Source organism: Ovis canadensis, chromosome 11 (assembly GCF_042477335.2).
Source record: "Ovis canadensis isolate MfBH-ARS-UI-01 breed Bighorn chromosome 11, ARS-UI_OviCan_v2, whole genome shotgun sequence".
In the NCBI taxonomy this organism is placed as follows: Eukaryota; Metazoa; Chordata; class Mammalia; order Artiodactyla; family Bovidae; genus Ovis; species Ovis canadensis.
The window spans coordinates 52,368,420-52,395,769 of record NC_091255.1 but is presented as its reverse complement, the minus strand read 5'-3'; the positions used below and the strand labels follow the sequence as shown (position 1 = coordinate 52,395,769).

The 27,350-nt window shown below is 51.4% G+C and overlaps 2 protein-coding genes and 1 long non-coding RNA gene across 3 annotated transcripts; 1 reads left to right on the top strand and 2 right to left on the bottom strand.

Moving 5' to 3' along the window:
• Window positions 1-1,544: 1,544 nt before the first annotated feature.
• On the bottom strand, window positions 1,545-9,461 carry ASB16 (ankyrin repeat and SOCS box containing 16). Its single transcript, XM_069543563.1, has 5 exons — window positions 9,045-9,461; window positions 6,385-6,652; window positions 3,850-4,342; window positions 3,409-3,522; window positions 1,545-2,905 (listed from the first exon to the last, which is right to left on the bottom strand). Exons 1-5 carry the CDS (start codon window positions 9,343-9,345, stop codon window positions 2,720-2,722), a joined length of 1,362 nt encoding a protein of 453 aa, XP_069399664.1. The 5' UTR covers window positions 9,346-9,461; the 3' UTR covers window positions 1,545-2,719.
• Window positions 9,462-13,624: 4,163 nt separating this feature from the next.
• HROB (homologous recombination factor with OB-fold) lies at window positions 13,625-27,205 on the bottom strand. Its single transcript, XM_069543562.1, has 10 exons — window positions 26,950-27,205; window positions 25,867-25,917; window positions 21,921-23,087; window positions 20,579-20,662; window positions 19,470-19,610; window positions 18,740-18,848; window positions 18,467-18,552; window positions 18,010-18,135; window positions 16,420-16,537; window positions 13,625-14,262 (listed from the first exon to the last, which is right to left on the bottom strand). The coding sequence occupies exons 1-10, from the start codon at window positions 26,950-26,952 to the stop codon at window positions 14,171-14,173; spliced, it is 1,977 nt and encodes a 658-aa protein (XP_069399663.1). The 5' UTR covers window positions 26,953-27,205; the 3' UTR covers window positions 13,625-14,170.
• Window positions 21,868-26,026, top strand: LOC138415243 (uncharacterized). Its single transcript, XR_011247163.1, has 3 exons — window positions 21,868-21,984; window positions 23,158-23,303; window positions 25,893-26,026. It is a non-coding gene; the product is annotated as an uncharacterized lncRNA (long non-coding RNA).
• Window positions 27,206-27,350: the final 145 nt, after the last annotated feature.

Sequence of the window (27,350 nt, the reverse complement as noted above, 5' to 3'; positions counted from 1 at the left end):
GCCCATCAAAGAGGCAGTTTCCTTTCTGACCCTCTAGGATGAGCAAGAACTTGTGTCTCCAAATCGTCACAGGTACTGCGTATTAGTCTTTAAAATGTACCCCCTGCAGGAATTCCCTGGTGGTCCGTGGTTAGGACTCGGTGCTTTCACCAGAGTGGCCCAATTCAGTCCCTGGTCAGGGAACTAAGATCCTGCAAACTGTGTGGCACAGCCAGAAAAAAACAGTCCCTCAATCTAGTAAGAGAATTAAATCTTATTGTTGTTTTAATTTGCATTTCCTTAATTACTGGTGAGGTTGAGCATGACTGTTCATTACTTTGACAGATATTTGCATGTCCACTCTCTGCAAGACACTGTACAAGCACCAAGTCAGCAATGGTAAATAAAAGAGACGTCATTCCTGCCCTTAGAAATCAAGAAAATGAAATCTTTTAGTGGCAGATACTTTTGTCAACATTTTGCCTTTTACTTGTGTTTATGATTCAGTGCTTTTATAACCAAATTTAAATTTTTTTCTGTATCCAGATAAGTCTGTATCCAGATGAGTCTTTTTTCTTCTATGCTTTTACATAGAAAAATCTCATCCCAAAATCAGATGCATAATCACATGCATCTTTGGGGCTTTTTAAATTGGGTATCTTGTCATTGTAAGTATGACAGAAAAAGCCACGCTCACTGGGGTCTGCCTGCTCTAAAGGGGGAGACAGCTTAGCATCCTCCCCTGAGAGTGAGGCTCCTGGCTTGGCCCCAGGAATAGAGGGTACTTCTCTCTCTTCACTTGGCCTTTTGGATCTGTGAAATTAAAGCATAAATTTCATCCAGAAAGGAGACGTTGCTACTCTGTATAACGAGGTCAAAGACTATCTTCTAGTTATTGAAAGGAAATACCGACAGATGCAACTCTCTGCACAGGAGGGGAGGATGGGCAGCAGCTGCAAGAGACTGACCCAGGCAGGACTCCTGATCCATCTCTAGCCCAGAGTCCCTCACCTCAGCAAAGGGACAGGAGAACAGGCTGCTGACAGCCCCCTCCTCCAGTGGGTACTGCAAGTACAGGGTCTGGAAAGGTTCCTGTTGTTGTATTTAAGAAAAGAAACAAACCACAATTTTAAAATTAAGTAATTACTTTTGGTTGTGCTGGGTCTTCCTTGCTGCACACTGGCTTTTCCTAGTTGCGGCAAGTGGAGGCTACTCTCGAGTTGCAGCGTGTGGGCTTCTCATTGCGGTGGCTTCTATTGTTGCAGAGTGTGGGCTCTTGGTGCGTGGGCTCAGTAGTGGTGGCACATGGGCTTAGTTGTCCCTAGGCACATGGGATCTTCCCTGACCAGGGATCAAACCCTTGTTCCCTGCATTGGCTGGTGGATTCTTAACCACTGGACCACCAGGGAAGTCCTCCTGTGTTGTTCTTACACCCTTTTTCCTATCACAAGAGTAACAACTGATCTGTGCAGAAAACTTGAGAATCACAGAAGAGTACGATGGATGGGGAGTAAACACGGAGCGATAGGTATCTCAGGCATATTTCAACCTAACAACAGCCACGCTTTGGTCTGTGCACAAATCATTTATTTGCATTCATAAAAACTGGCTTAGCTTAAAAAGCTTCCTCTTAAGGATGAATAGTGGTAATTTTGCCTCTGGGACCACAGCAGGAAGTGAGAGAGAGTAGGGGAAAGCTGATGGCTGGTTCTCCTGTCATGGATCCTCAAAGACCACAAAGACCATAGTTAAAGGCACTGTGCATCACTGGGTGGGGGGGAACACAACCATAAATGGGTGGGGGACATCATGCATTTCTTTCTCCCTCAACAGCCATTTCCTGAAAGGCCTGTTTAAGGAATATAGTCCAGTCTCAGTGTCATTGAAGCAGATACAGGTTCCTAAATAAATAAGTACAATACTGAGGAAGGCTACCTACTGGAGTCGAAATAGGCTCTGCAGAGAGAGGGCTATTGGGCTGAGTCTTGAGGATCATATCAGCTTCAACCAGGGAGAAAAAAGATGTGGGAAGGGTAGACCAAGCAGAGGGAACAGCACAAGTAGATGCGTGGAAGCTAATGGGAGCAGCTCATATCCGGCAATCCAGTAACTCATTTGCTAAGGCTGGGTTACAGGAGCCTTAGAAGGGGAAAGCAGGATCAGGAGGCCAGAGAGCTTGGCGGAGGCAGGGACTAAATACTTATTCTGCCTTGTTGAGATTTGATATTATCCTGAAGGTAGTGTAGAGCCACTGAAGGTCATGATTGGAGCTCTGATTACCAGCATCCTTGCAGGGCACGGGGATTTCAAGACCAGTCAGTGAGGTCCTCCCTCAAGGTGACAAAGGTAGATCGGGCATTGGCAGTACAGCTAGAGGCAGAGTCTGTCCCTCTTTAGGAGGCTGAATGGGTACATGAGGAGCAGGGCAGAGGGGATGACAAGATCACTTCCTCCTGGCTTGGGGTCTGCCTGGATGGTGGGGCCATCATCCACTTAGGTAAAGGAGGAGGATGCGGGCAAAGGTTGAATCTGCAGACCTCCCCATTGGAGAGAGGAGCTGAAGTTCAGGTCAGGCTGGAGGTCAGCAGGTGGCTCAAGAAGCCAATAAATGGATGAGCTGGCCCCAGAGGACATGTGGATGAGAGTGTGGAAAAGAAGGTCAGAGACTGGTCCTCCAGGGTTGGGAGGGATGACTGATGGGAAGGGCAGGACAAGCTCTGGCAGTGGCTGGGCATGGGGCTCACTGGATACGCCCCTCCACACACAGCAGCAAGTAGTCCTTGAGGAGCGGGGGCAGTGGGAGGCAAGAGGCAGCCTGTCGGCAACGGCTACCCAGCTGAGCACGCACAGCCAGCCGCGCCAGGTGCTGCAGCCGTCTTGGCTGGTTCACCATGCTCAGGGCTGAGCTGTAGAAGGCTTCGTGCTCCTAGGTCAGAAGTGGAACAGGGTCAGATGGCCCAACACCCTGACTCTGCCCTTCCCTCTGGGGGCAACCTAGTGGTGGGGCCCTGAGATTCTACAACATAGATCCACCTGGGCATGTAGTATATCTCGTAGGACTCAGATTCAGAACCAAAGGCCCTGCAGGGGTCATGGGAGCTGAGATCACACTGCAGGGCAGGGTCTCAGCCATGTCTACACCCACCTCCCCCGACTCCAACAGTGCTGTCTACTGAGTCAGAGATGCCTGATAAATGTCTATACTGATGCAGGTAAGAGGCTAGAGAGGTGTGTGTAACTAAAGGTTGTTCTAAGCTGCCAGGGGGCAGGGAACGCAGAGGTTTCACTCTGCCCATCCTCCTCCAGCCCAGGGTTCCCCTTGCTCCTGCTTCCAGGAAGCCCATCCTGGGTGTATAGGCCTAGGGTTCACCCTTCCTCTCTACCTCCCCCAGAGCCCAGGAAGGAGCTGTGCAGGTAGGGTAGACATACCTGCCACAACTCGGGGAGCACGGCCTCCACCCAGGTATCACAGGATGGGACACAAGGGTAGGCATTAAGCAGGACTTCTAGGGCCCGAGGGAAGTTGGCACAGTGTCTCAGCATCTAGAAACCAAAAGAGATTCTTAAGGGCACCATGCTTCCACCAACCAGCCTGGGCCACTATAGTTATATCCAAATTTGAGATGCCAAGATCTGAGTCCCTCCTAATCCTTCTCTAGCCTCAGTTTATCCCACATTTCAAGTGTGTTCCAATCTCTTTGGGGGCTTTTTTCTCTGCTGGACACTCTCCTCCATAACTCTCGCTGGTCCCTCCCAAGATGGGGACCGACCTCTGGCATAGGCGATGGGCTCTTTATCTTTTGGCCTCTCTTCCCCGGTGGCTGGGCAATTCCAGTTCCAGGCACCCCCTGCCCGCCAGGAGCCTCTCACCTCTGGGCGTACAGGCTGGGCCCCATAGTCCAGCAGCGCGGCAAAGAGGACCTCGGGCTCCCAGTTGGGGGCGTCCTGGACAGCCTGCAGTGCACAGTCCATGGGCGTGTGGCCCGCTTCGTTGGGGACCGCCGCACAGGCCCCGTGGCGCAGCAGCAGCTCGGCCAGGCCCCCGCAGCCGTTGGCACAGGCGTTGTGCAGCGGCGTGTGGCGCTTGCGTCCAGCCGCCCGGGCATCGGCCCCAGCCTCCAGAAGCCGGCGCGCGGCGGCCTGGTGGCGGCGGCTGCTGCTCGGCCCCTCGGCCCCAGCGCACGCCGCGTTCAGGGCCGTCTCGCCCTGGCTGGTGCACATGTTCACATCGGCGCCGTGCTCCAGGTAGAGAGCCACATGCTTGTCCAGGCCGCGCGCCGCCGCCACGTGCAGGGGCGTCACCTCGCTGTCTCGCGCGGCCAAGTTCACAGACGCTCCCGCCTCCAGCAGCAGCTTGGCGCACCTGGGGACAGAGTACAAGGCCCCCGAGACAAATCCTGTCATCCCTGACCCCTTCTTCCCACCCCTCTTGGCTCAGGTGAACCTGGTGACCACCGCCAGACTCATGGAGGCCCGGTGACTAGGCAGAAGAGGAGGACGGCCCATCCAAGCCACATGGAGCATTTTGGTTTTCAGCCCAGAAAGGTTGTGGTGCAACTCAGGACACACAGCAAGTTAGTAATTAATACTCACTGCCTGAGACTGTCCCTCCTAGAATCTAACCTGACTCCCCCATCAGATTGGGACCCCAAGGCCTGGCTGTGAATCACTTGTGAATGGTCTCTTCTAACATTTTGATAGCCACTTTTCAAAAAAAGTTTTGAAAACCCACTAATCTGTATACCATGAAGCATAGAAAATTGAGTGTAACCCTTCCCCCACCATCACCAAAGAAAATAGAAATAGAAGTTCTAATTAAAGTAAAAAAAAAAAGTCCAAAGTCCTAATTAGTATTTTCTTCCTGCCTCCAAACATGAAGGGCTTCCCAAATATAAAGACCACCCTTCTTGGCCAACCACACCCACTCCAGCAAAGGAAAGGCACTTGGGTGTCCCCCTTACTCCACTCCCTCTAGAGAAAACAACCAAACCCAAACAACCAAAACCAGATTTTAGGGAGCACAGACTATAAGGAGCACAGCTTTAGGGAACACTGGTTCAGTCTTCTCGTTCCTGGAAAAATTATAGGTCAAACACTGTTGAGGCAAATACGCATTGTTAAACCACCATGGGGTAAACCAAACATTCTTGCAAACTAAATTAATGATGATACTAAACTAATAGCAATTTTAAAAGCCAGAACAGTAGCCACTGGAAACTCAGGAGCAGATCCATCAGACTCCAGTGAAACCCTGATGACCAAGTGTCATTCCCCAAAACAGAGTTCCAGCTCCCTTCAGTGCATGCTCAGGGACCAAGAGTTGAGCAGCATCTAGCCAGCCACAAACTACATAATTTATTTCCTTGGTAAATTCTAATCATAGACTAATTTTTGTTTCTATTGTATATACTAAATTTAAATAACTCCAAGAAGCTCGTTCAGTCAGGTTCCATTCTCATTTCACTTAAAAGAATTAAGTCTGGACGTCCCTGGTGGTCCGGTGGTTGGAATTTACCTGCCAATGCAGGGGACATGGGTTTGATTCCTGTTCCGGGAAGATTCCACATGCCACGGAGCAACTAAGCCTGTGTGCCACAGCTACTGAAGCCTGCATGCCTAGAGCCTGTGCTCTTCAACAAGAGAAGCACCCCCAATGAGAAGCCCAGGTGCTGCAACCAGAGAGTAGCCTCCACTCACCACAACTAGAGAAAGCTGTTAGGCAGCAAGGGAGACCCAGTGTGGCCAGAAATAAATAAAATAAAAAATTGAGGGAAAAAAGAATCAAGAATGCTAGAAAGTACACCACATGCCCATAAAAACTCAAGAAAGGACTGGAAATTTTGGATCATTTCTGGGTCCATCACTGATCTAGATCTATGTGGGGAGAGGGCCCCAGCACTGGGGCTGTGGAATGTCTTCCAGGAGCCCTTGACTCCTTATCCTCGCCAGCTCTATCTGTGGGCCTGACTTGTAAAAGTGCAAATACCATCATGTAGAGGGTCCAAGAACCTGTTGACCTTAAAAAGGTGGGAAGAGGAGGTGTGCCTCATATTAAGATCAGAAAACACTGGGTCAGATCTTGATGCCTACCTCTAAACAACTAGGAATGTGGCTGCAAAGGGTTCCCAGGCAATAGCAAACTGCAGTTGAAAAGAGTTTTCCCCCAAAGCAACAAGGCTTCTGCTTCCTGGGGTTAGCTGATGTGACTTTGGAGAGGTCACTAAACCTTTCTGAGTCTCAGTTTTATCCTCATAGAATGTGACCTGTCTTCCAAGCTGCTACCAGAAGATGTTTTCTGTTATGTGAGCTGGAGACACATACACACACACACACACACACACACACACGCACACACACACACACACACTCTGCCTCCCAAAACCATCTCAACCCCTGGACACCTACTGTAAGGACTCGGGGACCGTGCAGAGGTGCAAGGGGGTTGTGCCTTCCTCAGACAACACGTTGACCTTGGCGCCGAAGGTCACCAGCAACTGCACACAGTCGAACTGGGCCCGGGCACAGGCCTCATGCAAGGCTGCCCGGCCCCCAACCCGAGCATCCAGCTCAGCTCCCTGCCGGATCAGGTAGCGGGCGCAGTTGGTGTAGCCTCGGGCAGCAGCGATGGTGAGAGGTGCAGTGTGCTTGGCCTTGGGGGTCAGCACCCAGAATCCTGGAGAGAGCAGGCAGTTTTAGGGGGTTGGGTATGAGGCCAGCGGGCAGGGCATGCTGTTGTCTACAACTCTGCATGTTGGGCTGAGCACAACCCTGTGCTTATCTGTACCTGTGGAGAGGGGCTCCCTCAAGCCCCCATTTGAGAGTGTAATCCGGAACAGCCTTTTAGAACAGTTTGTCAGTCTGTGAAAATCATATGTGTCATAAAAAGAAACATTTAATTGCTCTTTTTTTTTTGGCCCCACTGAGCAGCTTGTGGGATCTTAGTTCCCTGACCAGGGATTGAACCTGGGTCCTGGCAATAAGAGTGCTGAGTCCTAACCACTAGACTGCCAGCAAATTCCCTTAATTGCTCTTTAAAACTACAAGGGCAGCTAAGGAGGTCAACCCTATTAAGGAAACTTCTGGGTCTTTGAGCTGTTGGTGGAGTACTTGGCTCTTTTTGTTAACTTCAGTTCAGTTTAGTCACTCAGTCGTGTCTGACTCTTTGTGACCCCATGAATCACAGCACGCCAGGCCTCCCTGTCCATCACCAACTCCTGGAGTTCACCCAAACCCACATCCATCGAGTCGGTGATGCCATCCAGCCATCTCATCCTGGGTCGTCCCCTTCTCCTCCTGCCCCCAATCCCTCGCAGCATCAGAGTCTTTTCCAGTGAGTCAACTCTTCGCATGAGGTGGCCAAAGTACTGGAGTTTCAGCCCCAGCATCATTCCTTCCAAAGAACACCCAGGACTGATCTCCTTTAGAATGGACTAGTTAGGTGCTCTAATATTTGGGAGGGGAAGGAGTTATGCATAGGAGGGCCTGGAACTGACTTGGGGAATAGCCAAAGGAAAGCTGAAGAAGTCCTAGGATATTCCCTGAGTGGGGAGGGTGGGGTGAAAGTGTGGGGAAGGGTGGAGGGCGGGGGATAAGAGGTGGGGGTGGGGAAAGGAAGGGTAGGAGGAGGGGTTGATCATAGGACTGGTGTTGGATCCAAATTGTAGAAATAGCCAAGGTCTTGTTTGAAGGACATAGATGCCTAATATCCGACCATCAGTTGTTTGCATTGTAGTGAAGTGAATTCCTGGGTTTCCTAAATCTTGGGTAAAACATGCTTTGTTTTTTATTAAGATTGAAATTAAGGCCAAGTTCCATTTGGGAGATGGGGGACGTGCTGCAGAATGAGACCGAGATGCCCTGGGTGGGGTCACATCTCTAACAGCTAAAGGACTTTGGAGCCAGTGGTGACTAATAGCATAAATTCTTCAAGGATTTTGAACCCCCAAATCCATAGGTGGGGGTCGAGGCAATTTCCTGTTAATCAGTTTTTCTTCTTTTTGTGTGTTGGTTTATTTTTCCTCTCTTTTTTTGTCTTTGGTCTTTTTTTTTTCTTTTCTCCTGTCAATCTTAAGAATGGAGCGATCTTTTTTTTTAAATTAGTTTTTATTGGCAGATAGTTGATTTATTATCGTTTGGTTTACACTGACAAACGCTCTGGTCAGAATAGATCTTAAGGATACAAAGATGTTGGTCATATTGTTATTTAAAGTAGATTTTTAAAAAAGGAACCTAATCTAACCAATCTATTGGGTTTCCCTGGGTGGCTCAGACGGTAGACCCATGTTTGATCCTTGGGTCGGGAAGATCCCCTGGAGAAGGAAATGGCAACCCACTCCAGTATTCTTGCCTGGGAAACCCCATGCACAGAGGAGCCTGGTGGGGTCTCAAAGAGTCGGACACGACTGAGAGACTAACACTGCATAAGTCATGGGCCAACCATACGACAGAATTGATGCACCTATTTAAAATATTATATGGACTTAATAGTTATTGCCACAGAAACATGTTAAGTGAAAAAAATCAGGCTATAAATAGCATCTGGTGTAGAATTTCATTCTATGAGAGAAAAAATATTCCTGTGGATATATATCCAGAGAAAAAAATTGCATTAGAATATAACTGTATTTCTATGTGGGCTTCCCAGGTGGTGCTAGTGGTAAAGAACCCTCCTGCCAATACAAGAGACTCAAGAGACACGGGTTCGATGCCTGGGTCTTGAAGATCCCCAGGAGAAGGAAATAGCAATCCACTCCAGTATTCTTGCCTGGAGAATCCCATGGATAGAGGAGCCTGGCAGGCTACAGTCCATAGAGTCGCAAAGAGTGGCACACATACATGTATTTCTATGTAATTCCAACAACATGTTAATATAACTTTAATTCTGAAAAGAATACAAACCACTAAGCATGCCTCAGCTCTGTTTAGGAGGGATCTAAAATGGGAAGTGGGAGGGGATGGTCTATTCTCTGGGCTGGAGAGGGGAGATTGGGCCCAGGCTCTCTCCCATCCCCACCCCTACCTTCCTCCCTACCCCTCCTCTTCTGCCCCCACCGGGTGCTCCTTACCCTGTTCAGCTGACCAGGCCAGCTGGTTGCTCACAGTCTCCACAATCATGTTGGCAGCGTCTTCATCTTGGAACAGGGCTTTGATCTGCTGCAGCTCACCGGAGAACAGGGCATTGTGCACAGCTGGGTCCCGGCAGGAACGGCGTGGCCTAGTGAGCCGGGCCTGGGAATCTGGGGGGCATCTTTGGCTCCGGCACTGCTGGGCTGCTGCCCGCCGCCGGTCCTCCCATTCCAGCCACTCCCGCTGCAGGCGGAGAGAGCGCAGGGTGGAGGAGGTGAAGGGGAAGGTCTCCTCTGCCATGGCAGGGGGGCCCAGGGCGGGGGATCCAGGAGTCTGGGCGGCAGCAGCTGGGCAGGGCTGGTTCCCTCGCCTGACTGCCACCCTTGCTCTGAGGAGCCACCCTGCCCCCTCACTCGTAACCCAAAGAAAGGAGCAGCTGAGGCTATAAATAGGCCCTTCGCTGCTCTGATAAACAGGGTTTGCCCAGAGTCATGATCTTGGTGCAGAGAAGGTGTTGGGCCAACCCCCAGCCCAGGGTTGGGATGGCCCCTGTGGATACCCTCTGACGGGGGAGCTGGCCCCCAGATGAACCCCAGGTCTGCATTCTCCCACTTTCCTGGAGTATCTTGGGTCGGCCAGGTCCGAGGTAAATGAGTCAATCAGAAATGGACTGGACAGGGCTCTCTGATGTTGGCTGGAAACCAGGCCCCAGCCCAGGAAATACCGGCAGGTCACATCGGAGTTCCAACAGCTCTGCTCAGCATCTGCATTAACAACACTAACTCCGCACATATGGGCCCAGAGCTTTAGAATACTCAGATTGTTTTTATATCCACCTTTACTCAGATCACCATACAGATTTCTTGGCTCTTCCCGGGTAAACAGCACCTTGGTTTTGACAATAAATTATATGATCAGGCTGATTATCACAGTTTGAACACCTCTGAGATGGGTGGTCTTATGTCTGTTTCATGGATGAGGCACTTAAGGCTTAGCAAGGTGAAACCACTTGCTCAAGGTCACAGCTTGTGACGGGGAGCCAGGCTGGGGTCCTGTGCGTCTGACTCCAGAGATGGAATGATTCAGGAAGAGCGCCTCTCCCCACCTTCCAAGCAGGACAGCATGGTCCCTAACGCTGCCTTCAGTGAATCTTGGTTAGGGTTTTCTTATTTGATTTTCCCTAGCTCCTAAAAGGGCTCACATGCCTGCCTGAGGAGGACCAAGGGCTTGACCTCACAACTCTGGGGACCATGGAGACCTTCAAGCTGCAAAACCACTCACCCAAAGTGCTCTGCTCTTGGGAGCCTCTAGGGGGAGGAATGAGGCCGTGAAACCGCACTAGCTGCTGTGGGTTCCCAGCAGTAAAGGGGAGGGCGGGAGGGAGGCTGGCCAATCCTGGCCCCAGAAGCTCTCCTCAGCTCTGGGTGGAGGGTGGCCTCTGGGCCCCGCAGGGTCGGCCTGTCCCTATCCTGCCTTGACTGCAGGTGCACGCCCTGGCTGTCCCGCTCCACACACACACACACACACACACACACACACACACACTCCACCTCATTCTCACATTTTCAATTACCATCTCAAGACCTTTAACCCGCACCAGCTTAGCCTCCTACCTGGTATCCCCTCTTCTGCTCCACTGCCCATAGGGAAGGATCTATCTGAAATGGTTCATTTCCCAGCTTAAAAACGTTTGCTGAATTCTGCCCTCTCCCACTAAACCCCGTGCCCTGGTTTGGCTCCGCGTCAGGCACCATTCCCCTCACATTTCCTAGCCCTTCCCTCCGCTTGGAAGTCCCTTCTGATTCATCCCTCAAAGTCCACCTCAAAGGTCACCTGCTCCGGGAGACACCTGCTCAGGTCTCCCACCCCTGAGGCTCCAGCCTCTCCCCATCCATGCTCCTGGAGGACCGCTTGTGTCATGTACTGTGGCCCACAGCTTGCTGCCCTGGATATGGGCTCCAGAGCAGGACCTGAGTGGGTTCAGTTGGGTTTCTGGTCCCCTGCAGGACATGGCACACAGTAGGTCTTGTCGCAGGCTGGCCTCCTGTGAGTAGCATGTTGACTGAAGGCCCCCGTTCTCCACCAGAGCGGACACACATCTGCCTGCCCATGTGTGTGGCAGCAGCCTAGGCTGTTTCTGGCTCTGCCTTTACCCAGAGTTCACCCACTCTGGCCCCAGCTTCTTGGTGGTATTCCAGGGTGGGGAATCCCAGAGAAGCAATGAGATCATGCCCAGCGAGGGCTTAGAGATCCTCAGAGAAAGGCGCCTCTATAAATGCAGGTGTGATTAACCCTGTTGGCACCCATTTGGTGTTTTAATTGCCCCGCCAACAGCCCAGCTGAGCACCCACATCTGGGTTCCCAGGGTTGGGAGCTGGCAAGGTGGGTGGGGCCGTGAGGGGCCTTCTCCGAGGTTCACAGTAGTCATTGTGAGCGGGGCCTGAGGCTGTGCTGACCTCCCCAGCCTCTCTGCAGCCTTCTTGCCACAGGCCTGAAGGTGCTGACTACAGCTCAGTCCCCAGAGACACCATATGTTCTGTGTCCTGTCCTTAGCCTTAACTTCCTGAGGGCAGAGGAACTATACACAGCATTAACTTCCTGAGGCCTTTACTTTAACCCACACAGGAACCCACAGGGAGCCCAGTTTTATTGGCAGAAACCGGGCCAGGTGGCTGGATACCCCAGCCTGTCTTCTGGGAGCTCAGAGCCTATGGGGTGATGGAATACACAAGAAACCAGGACATCTGTCAGGATGGTTAAGAGTGAAGAACAGAGCTCCAAGGGGCTGAGGGGGGATGGGTACACAGGCCGGGAGAACAGGTGGTTTAGCTGCACGAAGACCGCTGGAGTAGAAGGGCTCTGGCCCAGATCTAAGCTAGAGAGGCAGAGCTGGGGAGTTAGTGGGGGAAGAGATGGAACTATGCGGTGTGCTCAGGTGTTGTTCAGTCACCAAGTTGTGTCTGACTCTTCCTGGTCAGCCCTCTAGGCTTCCTGGTCCCTCACCATTTCCCGGAGTCTGCCCAAATTCATGTCCATTGAATCGGTGAAGCCATCCAACCACTTCAGGTAGGTGTTCAAGCAGGAAGACTAAGTGAGAGTGTGAAAGGGCAGAACTGGTGAATTAGCTCCTGCCTGTTCCCAGGCTTGGGCCACAAAAGCCTTCTAGAAAAGTCCCACTGCAACCAGCCGCCAGGTGAACATGGAGTTCCTAGGGCACTTGCTCCCTTCAGCTTTGAGGCTGGGATCCATGGGATCTCTTTGGAAACAGGGAAAATAACACCTTCCCCAGAGCAGTGCCAAGTCTATTGGAGGCACCGACTTACAGCTGCCTGGTGAAAGCCGAGGCAGAGGCAGGCAAAACCGGCCATCAAACTGGGCTCACATCCCCTCAACCGTATGTTAAGAGCATCTTCCTCTTTTCCCTTCATTCCATAAAGGAAAACAAGGTTGGCTGGTTACTTGGTATAATTAGACCTTTTATACCCCACCCATGACCCTTGTCCAATTCTTGCCTTCAAGGTGGTACAGAGAATCTACAGTGGCGAAGAGTTGCTTGGCAACAGAATAAAGTAGTAGTGGACTCTAACCCAAAGTATAAAATAAATATCCATGAGTCCATACTGATAATAAACGGGTGACTGAACAAGAAATAAGGAAAAACAGACCAATCTTCCATGCCGAATTTCAAATCATCCATGTAGATATTCTGCCCTTCAAGAGGCAGAGAACATAACCCCTCACTCCTTAAGTGTGGGTGGCAGAGTGACTTCCTTCCAAAATCGTGTGGAAAAGGAGAAAAAGAGTAACTTGACAGCGGAGAAACCTGACCAAACCTGACGAACCCTACCTCAGCCAGGTGATCAAAGTCACCACCAGCTCTTGATATGACGCGACGAGAACGCGAGCTCACCTTTGTGCTCTTCCTCTCCCAAACACATAACCCTCGTCTAGTCACGAAAACACACCAGACAAATTCCAACAGGTGGGCATCTGACAATAAGCGAGGCCTGTGCTCCTGGAAGCTGTCATGGCCACTAAGAAACAAGGAAAGTCTGAGAAACTACCACAGCCAAGAGAAGTCTATGCAGACAAGAGGACTAAATGTTGCATGGGATCCTGCAAGAGAAAGAGAGTATTAGGGGAAAACTGGGTTAATGTCAATAAAGCATAGAGTCCAGTTAATAATGTGTCAATACTGGCTCTTAGACTGGCTGTGAGGTATAAGAGAACTCCCTGGAACATCTCTGCAATAATCCTATAAATCTAAAACTGTCAAAAAGTTTATAGGGACTTCTCTGGTGGTCCAGTGGCTAAGACTCTGAGCTCCCAATGCAGAGGGCCTGGGATTGATCCCTGGTTGGGGAACTGGATCCCACATGCTGCAGCTAACAGTTCACATGCTGGAACTAAAGATTCCGTGTGCTACAACTAAGACCCAGTGCAGCAAAAAAAAAAAAAAAGAAGTCTATAAGAAAAAAGAGAAAGAAAATGAGTAGCTTTGGCTCTGTCCTGGCTAAGGCACCAAGGGCAGGGCAGACAGGACAAGGAGCTGAGAGGCTGGGAAAGAGAGGGAGGCAGGTGAAGCAGGCAGCTGCTTTTATTTCAGAATAAGATGACCCAGCCACAACCATGCCCCCGCACCTTGGAGCCCCAGACACAGGTGAGCTGGGCAGCTATAGGCCTCAAGAGACAAAGCAGAGGGAAGCCTGAGTGTGTTCCCTCCTTGTCCAGAGGGACAAGTTGCCACAAAAGCCACAGCTTCTCTTCGCTCCTCAGCTGTCCTGGGACTAGGGAGTCAAGGGACCAGGCCCCGCATCCTCTAAAGTCAAGCGGAGGTGGGAGAGTGACACACCTTCCCTGCTGGAGGAGAAGGGATATGCACCCGAGCGCTTGAAGGACAGTAGATCCAATACTGAGCAGAGTTCCGCGTGCCAAAGGGAGATCCAAAGTGACGACAGTGCACAATCTGAGGGACAAGGGTGTTCTCAGGGAAAGTGTCCAGGGTGGGAACAACCACAGAGGTCTCAGAACTCTGTCTGCTCTCCAGCTGTGCTGGTCCTCCTCTCTCCCAGGCATGTGATCAGACACAACCAGAGCTCTGGCACGGTGCTGAGAGGCTGCCGGCTCATGGCGGGTGCCCTGCCTTGGGGCAGTCCCAATTGCTGGTCCCACAGAAGAAGTCTTCAGGGAGCTCGCTCAGGAGTCCATCCAGGTCATCTGCAGGGGAGGACAGGGAGGTTGGGGAGACTCAGTGATAACCTGAGGGCCCCTTGTGACTCAGAGCTGAAGCTCCCACCCTTTAGGAGGGTCTGAACCTGGCTGCAGTTAGGGAGGGGGCTCTCTGGGCAGTGGTCCCCACATCGATGGGCCTGAGGCTGGCCTGATTTCTATCTCCTTTCTGCTCCCCACACTCAACAAAAGGCAGAGGCAAAATGCCAGGGTCACTCTGCAAAGAAAGGGGCTCCCCCTGGGCCTCCATGGTTCTTCTTTCCATCCTGAAGCACAGCCCTTGAGCAGAAAGGCGTCAGAGGTCTCCTAGTGCAACTGTCTGATTGGACAGAGGGACAAAAAAGGCTGCGAAAAGCCCTTAGATGCTCTGAGAATCACACAGCTCATTCACATGGTCTCTCACCTGCACTCTGCATGGTGGGAGAAGTCACCGTCCCCTCCCCCAAAGTGCCTCTGTGAGCCGAGGGGACAGAATTAACTGTCCTGACTACAGTTCTCAGATGGGTACCCTGCCTGAGAAGCTGGAAACAGCTGACCTCAGTAACCCTCACTGCTGCTCTGACTGTGAACAAGAGCAGCTAACATAAACTGGGGTCACACCTGGTGCCAGGCACAGGCCCGCACACGTTACACCCATCACTTCAGCCTCACAGGGCCCCTGCAGAGGGCATCTAATGGTGGTTCCTGTTACAATCCTTACTTTGCCCAAGAGAACAGGGTTTAAAGAGGTCAACAACTTGCCCAAGTGCGCATCCGTTTGACGCCAGAGCCACGGCTTCCAACTAGAAAGCGCCCGCTGAATGGACGGAATCAGGCAGCCCTAGCGTCAGTCAGGCTGGAAACTATACCTGCAGAGGCCAGCTCCCAGTCTGGCACAGAGCACCGGACAAACACTGCTGCTAGAAGGGCGGAAGTCAGTCTGTGTGCATGCTCAGTCGTGTCTGAGTCTTTGTGACCTTATGGACTACAGCCCACCAGGCTTCCCTGTCCATGGAATTTTCCAGGCAAAAATACTGGAGTGGGTTGCCATCTATTCCAGGAGATCTTTCCAACCCAGGGATCAAACCCACGTCTCCTGCATTGGCAGGCAGATTCTTTACCACTGTGCCATCTGGGAAGCCCAGAAGTCAGTTTTGGGGCATTTAAATTTAACTAGGGTGACCAGCATTGTACCCAGGGAAGTAGGACTGGAATTTGATTTTAACAAAAAAGTTGCCGCTCACTAGCTACACTGTCTGGAGAAACACTAGGGTAAATGAAGGGGAGTGAGCAGCCAGTGTGAGTCAAGGAGAATGGGACTCAGAGCAGGAATCCGCATCTGTGTCTCAGTGCTGCCGGGCTGCCACCAGCAGCTGTCTGCCTGGCAGGTCTGTCCCTACTGTGGAGATGTGACACCAACCACAACGTTCTACAGGCAGCTTGCCTCTCTTATTCCATGACCACCAGCAACCTTCTGAGGAGGGTTTGGCTTGTCCTCAAGCTGACTTACAAGGAGATAGTGGAAGATTCTAGAGAAGATTCCAGCACACGGGGTGGATACTTTTTCATACAATATAAATAAATGGGCTCTGTGGCTTATCCATGGTCTACTGGGAATCTGGTTAACATGGAGACACCTACCCATAATCCCATGAGGGTTCCATTTACGGGGTCCAAGAGCTAAGGACCAGACCTGGACTGTGTTAGCCATCACCTGGGTCAGGCTCCCTCCTGAGGAACAAGTTGGCCCTCCACGAAGAGGTCTGTATTTGGGCCTCTCAGGTCTGTATCCTGGTCCCACCCTAAGCACGGGGATGCTGGACCCCTTAGCACCACCTGGAGGGCCTCAGAGCTTAGTCAGGATGGAGAAATCTGCCTCTGTGGTTTAGCCATCAGCCCACAGAAGACTCAAGGCTGGCGCCAGTCTATCTCCTCCTTGTGGCTAACAGCACATGGCCTGGAAACGCGGGAGCTGAGGATCACATTCTTTGTGTTAATTAGTTTGTGGCCTGCAGCCTTGCCAGGAAAGATACCACATCTAATTTCTGTAAGATCCAAAGATTCACAGGAGGAGGAACAAGATGCAGCCAGAACAATCTGCCTGAGCTATTCAAGAGGAAACAGAAGGAGAATCTTTTTGGCTCCTGGGTGGACTGACCATCTTACCTGCTTCTGGGAGTTCTTTCTCGAGGGACACCCCTTCCTCTGGGTTCTGTGCTGTTTGGAGGCCTTTCCCAGGCTTCTCGCTCTCTTGCTGGAGGCTTTCATGGAAACTTTCAAGATCCTGGGGACAGAGGATCTGGTTACCAATATCTGTACCCCTGAAATCTCTCTAGACGGTACCATCTCCTCCCAGACAAGCTCAAAGGAATAGGTAGGGGCTCAGGAAAGACAGGACAGAGGAAGCGGCAGTGGCCAGTCACCCAGCCCACGCTGGGGAGGTAGCTGAAATACCAAACACCCCAAAGAACAGATAATTTAAAAATAGAACAAAACCAAAAAACTTTTTGGCTGATTTTCTTTTCTAATTCAGCTGGTATCTGATGTTTTAGGGAATCTCTAAAACTGGAGCAGACAGTGAAGAAGCCATTCAGACATATACTAAGGAGTTAGGCTGGAATTAAAAACGAGCTGCTAACAATCCCCCGAATTACATGAATAGGTAATTAAAATTAGTAATTAAACCTGTTAACCATGGTTAGCCCTAGGGAATGCAAAGAAGAAAGGGTCAGTTTTGTTTCTTTATTCTGTTCCATTTCAATATTTTTTCAACAAGTATAGATGACCTGGATCTTTTTTTTTAGCCATGCCATTTGGCTTGCAGGATCTTAGTTCCTTGAGAAGGGACTGAACCTCTGCCCCCTGCAGTGGAAGCATGGAATCCTAACCACTGGACCACCAGGGAAGTCCAGGGGTGACTTGAAATTTAGAAGGAAATCAAGATGCTCTGTTAGAAAGGGGTGATACTGAGAGAATGTAGAAGGTTAGGGAGAAAGATGAGAAGTAGCAAATCAGAGCTAAAAGCATAGCTTGACTAGACGTCACTGAGTATAACTTTATAGACTCACTTTATAGACAGAGCAACAGCGGGGGAAGGGACAGGACTTGCCCAAGGTCATGTTACAAATTTCCAGCAGAGCAGGGACATGACCCAGGTCTCCTGACCCGAAGGCCAGGCCATGACAACAACCCAGGATCCCAGGAAGGTGCAGGTGGCCAGAGGGAACACTGCGTGCCACGTCAAGGCCAGGCTCTGCACCCTCACCCTGGAGTGGAGCTGCCTGGAACTGTCTTCCTTGGTTCCCAGAGGAATTCTAGGCTGGTGTCCCCTCACCTAGCAGAGGTGGAAAGCAGCGGGAAAGATGTCGAGCACGGGCTGGCTCACCTGACACCACCTGTAGCTGTCTGTTCTCTGCACAGCCACCTGCAGCAAGTCCAACCCTCAGTCACTCACTGAGGGTCCCGCCCCCTTGTGGACTGTCACCTTGGTTAGTTCTCAAGTGACTCCCATGCTCTATGACGTTCAAGTCTGCCATCAGACACTCAGGGATCACGCAGAAGCCAGCTGTTCCTCTAGGTCCTGTTACCGTGCCATCTGGCAGGTGGCTGGACCAGGGACAGGAGGCGATGGCCCTGTCCCCAAAGGCATCTTTTCACCTTAGGGCAACTGCTCCCCAGGGTGGAGGAAGGGAAGAAACCAGAAGGTCCAGGTGGAGAGCAGCTCTACCCATTCCTCCTCCATCCTGCTCCTCTTACCTTGGGGAAGGACTGAGATCGCTTGAGGATGTTCCCGTCTCCAGCATCTGGACTATAAACATGGACCAGGTTGTTGGGAGTCACGTTGAGGTAGTGGTTTCGGAGTGAAGGAGAAAACACTCCGATCTGGAGGAGAGAAGGGGTGGGCGGGGGGGTCCAGTGTCCTAAGAGAGCACCGCTGGCCACCTGGTCCCGCCTGCCTCTCCCTTGGTGGCCTCTGCACCAGATCACAGAAATCACTCCCACCTCAGCCCTGGTGCCAGGGTAGAACCACTTGCCCACCCCTGGCCCTTCACAGGCCACTCCCACTCCCACCCACCCCCTGGAGGATGGAGGTCAGGCCTTTACTCGGCTCCAGTAAGTCAGGGTCTAGCACTAGCGCAGCTACTCTCTGCCTGGGGCCTGGGAGGGCTAAGAGACAACTAGGGCTTTTTCCATGGAAGGAGGGGGAGAGTACCTGCTTGAGCAGCAGCACCGAGCCAGGCTTCAGCTCATTCTGTCGCGTCTCCAGCAGCAATCTGTGCACCGTGCCCTGCATCTCTCCTGCAAACACCATGCCGCCCATCAGTTACAGGGTCAAGGACAGCACAGTGCCTGGTCTGGGCCCAGTTGGGAAGCAGGTGGCTCACTGTCTCAGTTATCCTAACTGTGAATATAGAGGGTGGCTCCTCTTCACCTGCTGACCTCAATGGGGCCACTCATCAGACAGTCCCAGAACCTAACTCCTCACCCGTAGGGTCCTTGAAAACCACGCTGGCATCCATTGCGCTCCGAGTCAGGGACTTGATCATCACTGCCATGTTGGGGACTTTGTTCCCAGGAAGCTGCTTCAGGGCTGCCTGGTTACAAGAAGAGGCATTTGCTGAGCCAGCCATATCCCATCTGTAAGGTTCCCAAGTGAGCCAGGGCAACCTAGGGAGGGGTGGGGGTGGTGATGCAACATAGCAGTGTGGTGATGATCTTCCTTTGTGGAGGGCCAAGGGGCAGTGTAAAGGGCTCAGCCCATCTCCCCCTGGCAGATTTGAAGCTGGCAGGCCCTTCTTTTCTTTCCCTTGCCTCCTTTCTCTTATGTATTTATGTGTATGTATTCATACAGATCTCTATCACGCAGACCACAGGCAGGAGCATGTTAGCATATGTACTAACGTGAGTCTGCACGTGCCTTCTGACCTATGGGGAGCTCTAAGGGGAGCAGTGTGCTTACCCTACCCCATTCAGGACTCAGATGTATGGAGACATGCCCGTAACCCACTTCTGCCTGTGCCTAATACTGTGGATGGTAGTGAAAAGGTAGGTGAGTGGAAGATACAACCCAATGGTATCTTCATGCTGCTGCTCAGAGACAGGCCTAGGGTAGGACGGAGCAAACAGAGTGCCCCTTTCCTAAGGTGGAACAGGCAAGGTTGGGGAGAGATATAAAAATGGCCTTTCCTGTGTGTCTCAGCGTCCAGAACCCTTACCTTTCGCAGCACCATGATGATGCTGTAGGTACAGAGGAAGCAAGCAGGGTCTCTCTCATCCAGACCCAGAGTAGATTTCATGGTCAGCCAGGGCCCTCGTCCAAAGTCTTCCTCCACCGATGCCTGGGAACTAGTGACAACCTGGCGCAACAGAGGAGAAGGGGAGCCTGGTGTTCACGGGTCCACTTTGCTAGAGACCCTGACTGAGCCGGGATGGAGGGGTGGGGGAGCAAGGGTGAATTCCCGGCAGCGCGGTGGCCATGCTTTCTCCCTTCGTTTATCTCAAGGTTCAGAAAAGGGTATGTGAAAACTTGCTGCATATCACATCTTTCACTGAGACACAAGAGCAAAGGTGCTCTGTAACTTAGTTTATTTTAAATCAGGACCTGACTTTAATTATATTAAATTATTAAATTATAATGCAAAAGGCTAGCTACGCCTGTCCTTTGTAATGAACTTGAAAAGGCTTAGGGCTAGGGAGCCCCCACATAAATTTATAGGCTTCCAGGCAATTTTGAAACCAACTATATTTCACTTGAGATGCCTCTGGCTGTAACTGTACACCTAGTTATATTAAAAAATGCTTTAAATTCAGATGAGTATTTACTGTTTTGGAGCTGAAATGGACTGGTGGATATACAGAGCTATAGCAGAGAAAAACTTCTAGAGAGAATTAAAAGCAAACGTGGGTCTCGGGGGCAAAGCAGGTCAACCAGAATCCCAGGGAGGAGGGAGGCTGAGTCTCACCCACCAAGAGGGAACCCACCAGAGGCAAGGTGAAGGCACAAGCTTCCCAGCTTGATTCCCAGAAACCTGAGAGGAAGGGTTCCCGAGATACAATTTCCTGATACTTATTACACTCTCCTCCGCTGAGGGCAGATGGAGTTAGCCAGGCTGTTCTTTCTTAGCTGGGAAAGAAGGCTGAACCCATGATATCAGTTAATACCTCTTTGGCATCAGGATGGGCGTCCCTCAACGTGCTATGGTGTGTGACCCCAGAAAATAGGCTGAGCAGCACTGATTCTGATTCTCAGCTTCTGAAACTCACAAGGATGTCCTTCTCTCTTAAATGAGTCCCAGGAAGTTAGCATTTGCATGGAGTCAGTTACCTCTGTCCGGAATTTAGCCAGAGCACCGTGAGTCGGAGTCTGGGGCGTGGAAACCATGATGTCGTCCAGATTTTTCCCACTGTGCTACGAGGGGAGAGGGGAGGAGAAAGAGAGAGCAAGCTCAGCAGCTGTTATTTACAAGTACAGCTTCTTGTCTGGGTTACATAATGAGTTCAGGAAACTATCAGGGACAATTAACACATATTACATTTCTCCTAACGAAGTCTCAAGAGCCTTGCTGGCAGCTCAAAAAAGATGCTTTGGGGACTGTTTGGGGAAATATGAGGAAGCTGGAGCTGGCTCAGGAACAAATCTAGGGGCTTCCTGAAGGGGGTGATGACCTGAATAGAGAGGCCTGAAGTGAGTAAGAGCGTAGCTTTCCCCAAACTCCTTCTTGGGGACCTCACCCTTCCTGACAGGGATCCAACCCAGGAGGAATGTACATGGCTTCCTTGGATTTCTCTTAAAGTGCCAGGGAAGAGCAAGTTAACGGGTAGAAATCTCTTCTGATTGAAGAAAACACCCTTCAAATGTGAGGGAAAGGGGTAACCTATCACAACCAGACCAGATTCTCAGTCCAATTATCTGGGACTGGATCTAAGACTAGTCTGAGGGACCCTGTCTCTCTACTGCTGCCAAAATCCACACTCCAGGCTCAGCCCCAACTCCCCCACAGTGACCCCACACACCAGCCACACTGAATGGTTCTGTGGATCTCCCAGAGAATCTGCGCCTTTGCACACACTCTCTCCTGTCTTTCCACTGCTGAAATGTCCTCCAGGACACAGCCGTCCAACATGCACCTCCGTAAATCTCCTATTCATCTGTCCAAAGCCCACCCAGGAAGCACAAGGAGCCCAGTGTCTCCCCAGCACCCAGGAAATGACCTCTACTCTCTCTGTCCCTTTTACGTATTGTTTAAGTCTGCTTCTTCCACTCCCCTGGAAGCTCTGAAAAATGAGAACTATTTCTATGTTAATTTCTGTATCCTCAGGTCCAAGCAAAGGGCCCAACACACACCAGTCCTTAGTAAATATGAGATTGAGTCTTCCTGGCCGGTGCCAGTAAACAGGAGGTGCTCAACAAATGTATGGAAACTGTGATGTTCTCAGAGCCTTAGGCATCTCCATCTATGTGGGTTTCAGGCCTTCAGTTCTCCCCACTTCTGACTTCTCCCACAGCTCTGGAAAGCCCCTGACCCCTGCCCTTCCTTCCTCCACTTCCTCTGGGATTGAAGATCCTCTGGGATTGGGCAGGGCTGGGACACACCCAGCTGCTCTCCAGCAGCCAGGGGAGCCGCCTGGGGAGCTCTGGCTCTGGCCAGAGCAAAGCTGTCGCTCACCTGGTGAGGCAGGAGCCCTGCTGGGCCGGGGAAGCGGCGCATCTTGGCCCGGGTGGAGGTGCAGGTGGGTTGCTGGGGTGTCCGGCTGGCAGCGGTGACCAGCCGCACCAGGTGGTTGGTGACGATGGGTGTCTGCAGAGCTGCTTGAGGGAGCGGGAAGGGACCGGGACCCTTTGGGGTGCAGACAGGAGACAGGACAGAAGACGCTGGAGTTCGGGGTTGGGGTGGGCCCTGAGGAAACAGTCCACAGCTGGTCTTTGGGGGAGCAGCACAGCTTGAGTTGGGAGTCCGGAGTCTAAGAAAATGGAGTTCACCACTTGAACAGGTGTTTGGAGACCGGAATGGCTGAGCAGGGAAACGATTTTGAGGGCTGCTCTGAATGGGCCTGCCAGCACCTTGAAGAGGCTGGGGTGTTCGAGGAGGGGGACCCACGGGAGAGACTTCCCAGTGGGGTGGCTGAGCACGAACCATTGAGGTAGCTGGGACAGGAAAGTTACCCACAGTTCTAGGTCTCAAGTGAGGTTGTGGAGTCCTGCAGAGGACTGCGGGATCCGGGGGTGCATCCCGGGCTGATGGGATACCAGTTACGTGGGGGGCAGGAACAGGCCCCCTTTGACAAGGTCTGCTCAGATCAGCCACCCGAGCCTTTTTAGCCAATGTGGAGTCCTCCTGCTGCCAGCTGGGCAGGATTTCTGTGGCCTCACTGTGAACTCCAAGTTGCGGCTCCACGCTGGGCCCCTCCAGCTCCATGCTTGCCAGGACCTTATCAAATTCATCTTGTTCAGGCCCCTCGAAGCCACCAATCACCTGCTCTTTGCTCCTGAAGGTAAGCTGGGGGCAGGAGGCTGAAGACTGGGGTCTTCCTGGCTCTTCAAGCACTTCTGTCAGTGTCACTCTTCCCTGAGTGCCGGTCCAGCTGCTGGATGTCGAGACAGGCCTTAGGGGAGCTGTTCCTGTGGGAGGCGGACCCCCAGTGGCCCTAGGCCCACCGCAGGTAGGAAGGCGGAGTCCCAGGGCTGGCAGGCCTGCAGCCTCTGCTGGGGCAGTGACTCGAGGCAGCAGCTGGGCCTCCTGTGGCCGGGAGGAGACAGGTCTTAGGCACCCGGCATTTACAGGCCGTGTGCCCGCCAACTGGTTCTCTGCATCCTCCACAGCCGACAAGAAATCCTACAAAGAAGCAAAGACAATGGGTCTTGGCATCTGGAAATCAAGAAGCACTCTGCTTTTACTGTTTCAGGCATGTGGTGCATCTGTGTGTGCAGATACTCGCAAGCAGGAAACCAAGACATGTAAGGGAGTTGTAGACTCTCTCACCACCTTTGACCTCGCCCAAGAGTCCGCCACCAGGCTTCTGCCAGACACATTCTAAGGCTAAGTCTTCAGGTAGCTTCTTTCTTTCTTCAGTCTCGAGGGGGAGGGGAGAGGAGGGGTGGTGGTGGTGGCACTTGGAGCAGTAAGAGAAGCAAAGGAACCAGGTCACCAAGGAGTCAAACAAATTCCCCAGGGCACACACCCGTCTCAAGGAAATCAGCTTTCTGGTGTCCAGCCTGTCACTCAGGAGCTGGTCTTGCTTCGTGTCCTCAACCCACTCTTTCCCTCATCTCACACACACACACACACACACACACACACGCACACAGAGTCTTCGCTAAGTCAAAGAGGCCTTGGATCCAGCAAAATAGGCAGAAGTTAAATATAGCTTTTCAGGCAAGTTAAATTAAGTATGGATTCCAGTTGGGAAGCAAGGTGAGATTGACACCTTCAAGAGCAACAGACCTGTTCCGAGGGTGTTTTTGAGTCAGAACTGCTGATTTAACTGACAGGAAGGTCCCCTCCACCCCCACCCCCTGCTGCCACACTAGATTGTCTAGGCTAGAGAAAGGATCTTTCCTGCTTGGTGTATTATCAGGAGACTAGCATACTCCAAGGACTACTTTAGGACTTAGTAATAATAATAATATTAGAATTACAGCAGAAATAAAATCCTGATGACCCTGGGAGTTGACGGAGCCCTTTTCCCCTGAAGAGCTCCCTCTCAGACATGATGTCATCTGCCTTGGGAAGGGGGAAGGGACTGGTCATGGAACAGAAACTTGAGCTGTCAGAGTCCTTCACTCTTAATTCCATTACTAGCCTAGCAGTCCTACCTTGACCTGGTAGGACCCAGGAGGGTCACTTTTTCAGTCTGTAATTACACATCTCCAAAGCTGAAAGACAAAGACAAGGACACATATCTCCTCGACAAAGCTGGCAGTTCTGAGTTATTTTTAAAAACAAAAATCAATTCCCCAAATGATAACAAAACACCTAACATGTGAAGCATCTCACTGGGTGCCAGGTACCATGTAAACATTTTATCAGAATTCTCTCAGTGAATTCTCACAATGACCTTATGAATAGGTATACTATTATCCCTGTTTTATGGATATAGAAACCGAGACTCCGAGAGGTTAAGTAACTTCACAGAACCAGGACTGGAACTCATACATGCCTCTGTCACTGTGTCTTAGGGCCTCAGGGTATGAGACAAGCCAGAGAGGGAATTTTAAAAGGTCTGTTTTTCCCTTCAAACCTCAGGTTTCAAAAGCTTCAAAGAGAGGGATGTGTGGGGCTATGGCTGCCACAAGGGTCCTTGGGGCACCATCTCACTAGGCATAAATTAGGCATCCGGACAAATCTAGAAGTGATTTTTTTTTAAAGCAGACCACTGGGAGTCAAAAAGTAGCTCTGAATGGCTTGTCACTGATAAACCAGAGCAACTCTTCTATAAACGTAGTTTAGTAGTTTCCATGTACATTAGACTGGAGTTATGTCTAACGCTGGTGCTGGTTATCAGTGCTGTATATTTTTCTTTTAGCTCGCTGGGCCTTCGTTGCTGTGTGGGCTTTTCTCTAGCTGTGGCGAGTAGGGGCTACACTGTAGTTGCAGTGCACACACAGGCTTTTCACCAAGGTCGCTTCTCTTGTTGCGGAACACGGGGCTCTAGGGTGTGCGGCTTCAGTAGTTACGGCACGTGGGCTCTGTAGTTGTGGCTCCCTGGCCCTAAAGCACAGTCTCAATAGTTGTGATGCATTGGCTTGGCTGCTCCACAGCATCTGGGATCTCCCCAGATTAGGGATTGAACCCATCTCTCCTGCACTGACAGGCAGACTCTTTACCACTGAGCCACCAAGGAAGCCCCGTGTTGTATTCTTAAGCGATTTAATTGACCTCTGGGGGCTTTACTCACTTAAATCCTGTTTCTTTCTGAAAAGGATTTGACATAACAATTTTGGGCCACCCAGATGAAACTACATCTGTTAGATCTGAGTGGGAAGACAGCATTGCAGATCACTAGTTCAGTGGCCTCTAGGTGCACCCAGAGATTAAAAAATACCCCTGCCTGGGCCCATCCCCAGAAATTCTGATTTATTTGGTACGTGGCAGGGTGATTCTAAGATGCCAGCAGAGGTGATTCTAAGATGCCAGCTTCAGGTCTAATCTAATCCCTCATCTTCTCCAGAGAGAGCAGGGAAGGGAAGAATGTTTGAGGCAGAAGAACATCCCTCATGTCGTAAGAGCAAAAACGGAAGGCCAGAGAATGAAATACTTTTCCCTGGCTCAGGTGGCCAGTTGGTGACCCTGGGTCCCCAGCTGTCTAGTAGCTGCTCTGCCTCTCCATTAACTTCCTTCCCACTTGAAGTATGTCATCACGAAGGTGGATCCAATCATCCACGTGACACAGCTTCCAGGCAAAGGCCCTTATAATTTAAAGGTATGACAATTAAGCAGCTCATCTCTCTGGTAGTTTATTTGTTTTTAAGACAGTTAAGTGGGTTGTTTATATTTCTCATCATCTCTCAGCCTCTCACAGAAAACAAAGGAAAAAAAAAGATACACATGTCAGGTAAAAGGAAACCTGGGTTCTAGGCCTGGGTGCCATCTCTGATCACCAACACTTCCTTACCTCATCTTCAAACTCCTCTTCCACAGCAAACAGCTTCTGCAGACTGCATGCCTGAAAGGAAAACAAAGCAATTGAGGTTGGAGGAGAAATACCATTTGCAAGTACATTTTGTCCTCTCTCTGCTTTTTCCTAATTCTAACAAGACATCAGGTGTACTGTTTTCTGTTTGCTTGTTTCTTTTTTTTTTTTTCTGTCGTGTTGGGGAAGGAACAAAGGATGAGGAGAGATGGGGTTTACGTACAGACTTAGATGATGATTTAGAATCCTGTCTAGTAAAATAATTCCCTTAGGTCTATCTGCCTTAATCTTGTAATAAGAGGGAGGAAGCAAAGGGAAGACTGCCCAAGGGAGCCTGTGTCATTCTTTAGAGCCAGTACAGGGCATGTAGGTCCAAGTATTTTGTCACACCCCCAAAGGCTTGGCCTGGGGAACCCTTGTCAGATGTAAGGGATATTACCATAAATCCAAGCATGCCCAGCACAGAGGCCTTGATTCTGAAAGACAAGTCAGTGGTTTCCTTTTATCTAATACCCAGAAGCTAAGGTCCTGGGAGGGTGGGATGTACCCCACCCCCACCCCCACCCCCTATCCCCCATTCCCACCCTCGTCCCCACAGATCCTCCTTTCTGGACAGCAGGGCTGCTGTGGCCGGCATTAAAAGTGTGTCAGCCCTAGAGCCAAGGGATGTGCTTAACTCCAGCTGCCAAAGCAGCAAGAGCTACAGTTAGGGAGACCTATCGCCCAATGTCAAGAAACAGACTAGAATGGTTGGGGGAGGGGGAGGGCCCGGGAGGCGTGACGTTTGAGCACACCCGTAAGGATGAACCGGAGTCTTCCTCGGTGAAACGGAAGGCTAGAGACTGGGAGATGAAGCCCTGAGGGAGGTGAGTGGGAGACCTTTTTTGGGGGGCCGGGCATGTCCAAGACGAGCCCTGACTAGAGCCAGGCGTCCCGACCCCACCAAGCTCTCCCTGAAACCCTAACCCGGTCCTGCAGCTCGCATGAGGGAGAGGCTGGAACCTAGAAGACAGGTCCACGCGGCCGGGGGACCCGGCGGCCGGGTAGTCCCCGGCGCGGCATTACCATGGCGACCGCCAGTAGGCTCCGGCCTCGGCTTGGCCGGACAGACCCTGAGACTCCAGGGGTCGCCGGGGCTTCGGCCTTGGTCCACGTGGGAGGGTCAGAGTCCTGGCGACAGTGTCTCTGGGGCGAGGTCGGAGAGAGGCGTCTCGGAAACCCAGGTGGAGGCCGAAGGAGGGTGGTTGGGAAGCAGGGGTCTGGCTCCCTAGGCCGCGTTCGAAGCCGCCGCCACTCAGCGTCTCCGCCCTCTTAAAGGGGCGGACCTATTTCTTTCCCGCCGACACAAAGGCCCTTCACCGCGGTCTTCCGCCCCAGCCTTAAAGGGAAAGGCATGAGCTCTCGGACGCCCCCCAGCAGACCCTGGATCCAGTCAGCTTGCTCGATGCGCACTCGGGTTGAGAGCA